Genomic DNA, 5,993 nt, shown 5'->3' with positions numbered 1-5,993 from the left:
CTTCTCTCTCTTTTTAAAGTTTTATTTAATTTTTTTAATGTTTTATTTTTATTTTTGAGAGAGACAGAGCATGAGTGGGGAAGGGGCAGAGAGCGAGGGAGACACAGAATCCGAAGGAGGATCCAGGCTCCGAGCTGTCAGCACAGCACCCGATGTGGGGCTCGAACCCACGAACCGTGACATCATGACCTGAGGCAAAGTCAGACGCCTAACTGACTGAGCCCCCCAGGCGCCCCTGTTTTCTCTTTTTAGCCATAAAGTAGGTCAGCTCACATTTACCAAATACTCATAGTATATTAAACTCCCTACACAGTACTCGGAAATAACTAAGGAAACGTGCAAGGCGGGCGGACCAGTATTTCAGAGATTTAGTTCACATAATTTATACGCCGATTTGTCTCTTCGTCATGAGGCAGCCCAACGTTTCCCGCCATAAAACAGCATTTACAGAAGTACACGTTTCCAAGGGTCTTCTGAGGGACCAGTCTTTAGTACTATAAGGAATCTGCGCACACACACGTTTACGCCACTGCAGCACATCCACGGGGTCACTGCGCCATCACGTGTCAGACACCTTCACGGCGGAAGGGTTAATCGGGACGGACGCCAAGGGGAAGTTCATTCGTTTATTCCAAATGCTCGTGCTGGACGTCTGTTGCCAATCAAGATGAATTCACCGAGTTTACTCTCCACCTAAAACAACCAAAACAAAGGACACGATATGAGCCATGACAGATTTTCAAGAAACTCTGTGTCAAAGGATAGCGACCCCTAAAGGATGGAATCCAAACGAGGTGAGCCCGGCGATTGATCCGAATCACTGCCTCGACAGAGCTCTGGGGGAGCACAGGCAGAGCCCAGCAGACGCCCTAAGTGACGCAGAACCAGTGAAGAGTCCAAGACAGCTGAGCTCACAGACAGAGCGCTGGAAAGAGCTTCGGGGGGAGGGGGAACCCCGAAGGGCTCTCGGGCCTCCTCCAGTAGTTAGCCGAGGACTGATGGGCACGTGACCAGAAGCAAACCACGTGGAGCTCAGGAAGAAGCCGACGCGGTGCCCGGCAGGGCTGGGAACTGCGCCTGCATGTGTCTCCTGCCGGTTCCTCTTCTGTCACTGAACACATACGAATATACAGAAAGGGATTGGTGACAGGGTACGATCGGCTCAGGTAATCAGGAGGGATCTTTAAGGAGCTTCTTCAAGACTCTATCTCTGCATCCCGTGCAGAGTCCAGTGGGAGGGAAGGAAGAGAAGATCCAAGCAAGCAGGAAATGCATGAAGATGGACTGAAACCCATGTCCTTTCTGGCTGCCTCTGAGCTTCGTGGGAGAGTTTGCCACCGAAGCTGAGCCTAGCGGCCCACGCAGCACAGGGTTGGGTGTATCAGTGTGGGTCCTTGAGAGGCAGACGTGGAGATGGGTTTAGACGTGCAGGATTTGTCAGGGGAACACCTGTGGGGGAAAGAGGAAGGAGCCAGAGGCGGTGACCCTGGGAAGCAGAGAGGGAGGGAGGGTTGAGTAAGAAGAGTCTCAGACCTCAGCGCAAGGTTAGGAAAGTCCACCAAGGCCAAAGGAGAGTCCCCGAGGAAAGCTGCCCATCACTTGAGTCCCACGTCTGGAGAAGGGCCTGCACCAGGGCCCCTGCTGCACAGTCACGGGCTGGGAGCAGCGGGTGGGAAGTGTGGCCGCAGCAGGATGCAGGTGGGATTCAGAGCGCAGTTTCTGCGGGAAGCAGGGAATCTGAGTGGCGCGTTATCACTCGTCCGCCACAGAAGGACGGATGGGGACCCAAGGTCCTAACCAGAGAGCACGTCTTCACAACTAGCAGATATAAAAACAAAACACAGCCGCATAAAACCCACCATCCTCTCCACAGTAGGCAAACTGCTGGGGATGCTGTCCCCTACATCGCAGTGTCCCCTGTATGAGGGCCCAGGAAAGCCACTCTGCTGTGGCTCAGGGCCACGCAGTCATTCCTCCTGCGCAGCTGGTATGTTTTCAACCTGCAGACGTACAAACTTGCTTGCTGACTTCCCCTTTGTCTTGATCATTAGGAAGTTCAGATCCAGACCTGGGGTCTAACTTTAGCTTTGGGGCTTTTAGTTTTCAACCTTTCTACCTTTTTTCTATTCTTCCCTGATCCCATTAATCGATATTCCTCTTCCCTGCGAGTGATCTCTAATCCTTTCTGAAATGAGGCAGGATATAATCACGGTCAACTAGGCTAGTACCTATTAGAACTCAAAAGACTAGATTCAATGCTCAGGTTTATTCCTTTTATGGTCACTTTACACACAGGTCAACCCTTCTACTCCAAACCTGCCCTGTCTAATAGACCCACGTGTAATTTTAAATTTTCTAGTAGCCACATTTTAACAAGTAAAAAGAAACCAATGGAATGGAAACAATGTAAACCTTTGAAAGGCAAGCGTATACTTTATCCTTAGAACATTTGGACCAGCCACACACAAGTGCCTGCCCAGGGGCCACATGTGGACTGGGCAGTGTAAGCCTAAAAACAGAGCTACCGATGACCAGAGAATCAGAAGAGTTTTTAAAGAGAACCATCAGAATTGTATCCAACCTTTGTCATTGGCTTTTGTTAAAGATTTCTGTCCTGGGGGTTTCTGATACAACACTAGGGAGTAGAGAGTTCTCTGAGGGTGTAATGATCATGAAATCCCTAAGATACTGTGGCTTTGGTTTTTGTTTTTGTTTTTACTTCCCTATATAGCTTTGTTTTCTATTCTTCACTAGACAGAAGACCAAAATGGTAGAAAGATTGCTGAGAGTTAAGAATTGGATTAAAAAAAAATTTTTTTTTACATGTATTTATTTTTGATAGAGAGACACAGAGCTTGAGCAGAAGAGGGTCAGAGAGAGAGGGAGACACAGAATCCAAAGAGCAGGCTCTAGGCTCTGAGCAAATGTTCAGCACAGAGCCCGAGGCGGGGCTTGAACCCACGAACCGTGAGATCATGACCTGAGCCGAAGCCGGACGCTTAACTGACTGAGCCACACAGGTGCCCCAAGAATTTGGCTTTTGAAGGCAAATTATTCAACCTATGAAAGCCTCATTTTTACATTTCTTCTATAGAGTCATAACTAAATCACAGAATGGCTATGAAGATTAATAATATTATGTATAAGTCCAACAGGCAAATAGTAAGCACTCAGTAAGTGGTACCTATCATCATGAATCACAAAAGATGATTAAATTGCGGGATTGTTAACTTGAGGTGTACAGATACCAATTCATAGATAGAACTGAGGGCTGCGGGGCATCCCAAAACATGGATGGGGACAAAAGATTACATCTACATTTTCACTAATTTCCAAGCAAAATTTAGGACTCCCCCATTATGAATATTGGCAACACCACAGTAACATTAAAAGACCCTGCATCTTCGCAGTAATAGAAGTTACAGGTGTTTTCATATTACATTTTTGATGTTATGGTCACCTCAAAATACCTTTTATCATCTTTTAAAAATCTAGTTATCATACCTAGTGTTAGATCTTAATGTATTAGTAAATGTATCAATGTTTGTTTTTAATTTCGGTAAGCGTAGTTTGCTTTGTGATCCTCGGGGTTTTATTTTATGCACTTGAAGCATTACCCTGAGAAGGGGTCCATGAGCTCCGCAAGGCTGCCATGGCACCAAGAAAAAGTTGAGAATCACTAAATTTTAGTCTCTTTCTTTCCTTTCAGGAAGCCGACCAAGTTTGACAATAGAGCCCCAGCCCGGGTGAGCCCGCTCCCAGAGTCTACCTACTACAGACCTGGAGCCTGACTCTCTGTCCGTCTGTCTGCCGAGCTCACCTTCAGTTTATGGCAGAGTTCTGTGTCCCAAGCTGATGTTTGGATGCCACATCCCTGGCCCCTGCTGACCTCGGCCCGGTGACTCCAGGCAGTGAGTGTGCGGTGTGGTCCCAGACCAGGGCCTAGGCAGTGAGTGTGCAGTGAGGACCTGGACCAGGGCCTGGACAGTGAGTGTGCAGTGAGTGTGCAGCGTGTGCAGTGAGGTTCCGGACCAGGGCCCGGACAGTGAGTGTGCAGCAAGTGTGCAGTGAGGTCCCGGGCCAGGGCCTGGACAGTGAGTGTGCAGTGAGGTCCTGGACCAAGGCCTGGACAGTGAGTGTGCAGTGAGGTCCTGGATCAGGGCCTGGACAGTGAGTGTGCAGAGTGTGCAGTGAGGTCCCGGACCAGGGCCCGGACAGTGAGTGTGCAGCGTGTGCAGTGAGGTCCTGGAAAAGGGCCCAGACAGTGAGTGTGCAGTAAGTGTGCAGCGTGTGCAGTGAGGTTCCAGGCCAGGGCCCGGACAGTGAGTGTGCAGCAAGTGTGCAGTGAGGTCCCGGACAATGAGAGTGCAGTGAGTGTGCAGCGAGGTCCTGGACCAGGACCCGGACAGTGAGTGTGCAGCGAGTGTGTGGTGCGGTCCCGGACCAGGGACCCATACAGTGAGTGTGCAGTGTGGTCCCAGACCAGGGCCCGGACAGTGAGTGTGCAGCAAGTGTGCAGTGAGGTCCCGGACCAGGGCCTGGACAGTGAGTGTGCAGCAAGTATGCAGGGAGTGTGCAGTGAGGTCCCAGACCAGGGCCTAGACAGTGAGTGTGCAGTGAGGTCCTGGATCAGGGCCTGGACAGTGAGTGTGCAGCATGTGCAGTGAGGTCCCGGACCAGGGCCCGGACAGGGAGTGTGCAGTGAGTGTGCAGTGAGGTCCTGGAACAGGGCCCAGACAGTGAGTGTGCAGCAAGTGTGCAGTGAGGTCCCGAGCCAGGGCCTGGACAGTGAGTGTGCAGTGTGCAGCGAGGTCCGGACCAGGGCCTGGACAGTGAGTGTGCAGCGAGTGTGCAGTTCGGTCCCAGACCAACGGCGTCAGCATCTCCTGGCAGCCTGCCAGTTTGCTGACTCGAGGCGCCGCAGACCCGACACGAAGAGCGGGTCCACCCATCCGTGTTTCACCACGCCGTCCGGGAGATGCACGCTGGGGAGCAGGAGGGCTGCCCTACCCCGGGCGGGGGCGGAGGAGCTCTGTCACCGCCAACCTCACAGGGACTAAGGCGGCTCCTGCAGTTGCGGACCAGGGACGGAGGTCGGATTCGGGGGTTGGAACTGCGACGCAAGAGGTGCCGAGCAGAGCGGCCGACGAGTCCCAAGCCAGGGCTGGGCGCTCGTTTTGCTCCCGCATCCCGATTTCACTTACATGACCCTGGGCCTCGACGGTGACTGACGCAGACTGCGCACCCAGCACCGACCTCCTCGGCGCCGCTAGAGTCCGGGAGAGCAAGCGACGGCTCGGGGGCGGGGGGAGGGGTGGCTTAGCCCCCGCACCCTACGGGCTCTGCCCCGACTGCGCCAAGGCCCCAGTACCCTCCCGGCCGGGCCGCCGGCGCCGCAGGCCGTGCTCCCTGCCGGGAACTGCGGTCCCGGAAGCCCGCCGGCCCCGGGCTGCTCGGGATCGACCACCTCGAGAGAACTACAAGTCCCAGGATGCCCGGCGCGGGCGGGTCACGGGGGAGGGGCGGCGGGCGCGTCTAAATAGCCTCCGTCGGCCATCTTGTGGGAGAAACCCCAGCGCCGCCTCTTCGCTCGCGTTCTCGCCTCCGCGGCCGCCGCCTCTTCCTCCGCCTCCTCCTTCGCCTCTTCCTGCCTCGTCCCGGCTTCCGCCGCCGCCGCGCCAGCCGAATCCCAGCCCCGGGGCGAAGCGTCCTCTGGTTGATTTGCGTGTTCTCACCCCTGCAGCCTCCAGACACGGTGATCCGGGCGGGCCCCGCAGGAATTCTGTCCCCTCCGCGGCCTCACACTAGTATCGCATGTCCACTATCCAGAACCTCCAATCTTTCGGTAAGGCCCGCCGCCCCCCTGCCCGCCCTCGCCGGGGCCGCCGCCGCCCCGCCGCCCTCCCCGCACCCCGAATGGGGCTTTGTCTCGGCGCCCAGAAAATGGCGACTGGGCCCCTTGCGACCCCTCCCCGCGGAGCCCCGGCCCGGCC

General features: G+C 54.4%; 1 protein-coding gene and 1 long non-coding RNA gene across 2 annotated transcripts in view; one reads left to right on the top strand and one right to left on the bottom strand.

Moving 5' to 3' along the window:
* Window positions 1-274: 274 nt before the first annotated feature.
* On the bottom strand, window positions 275-5,817 carry LOC115292409. The gene is made up of 2 exons (XR_003908973.1): window positions 5,205-5,817; window positions 275-693 (listed from the first exon to the last, which is right to left on the bottom strand). It is a non-coding gene; the product is annotated as an uncharacterized LOC115292409 (long non-coding RNA).
* The window catches only part of EIF1B (eukaryotic translation initiation factor 1B), a 2,537-nt gene continuing 2,094 nt past the window's right edge, over window positions 5,551-5,993 (top strand). Inside the window, exon 1 of the mRNA XM_029940500.1 lies at window positions 5,551-5,845. Coding sequence (XP_029796360.1) covers window positions 5,815-5,845 — 31 coding nt within the window. The 5' untranslated portion in view covers window positions 5,551-5,814. The remainder of the gene's footprint in view (window positions 5,846-5,993) is intronic.

This window comes from Suricata suricatta, chromosome 5 (genome assembly GCF_006229205.1).
Source record: "Suricata suricatta isolate VVHF042 chromosome 5, meerkat_22Aug2017_6uvM2_HiC, whole genome shotgun sequence".
Classification (NCBI taxonomy): Eukaryota; Metazoa; Chordata; class Mammalia; order Carnivora; family Herpestidae; genus Suricata; species Suricata suricatta.
The sequence above is the reverse complement of the archived record's forward strand: the minus strand, read 5'-3'. Positions and strand labels throughout refer to the sequence as shown.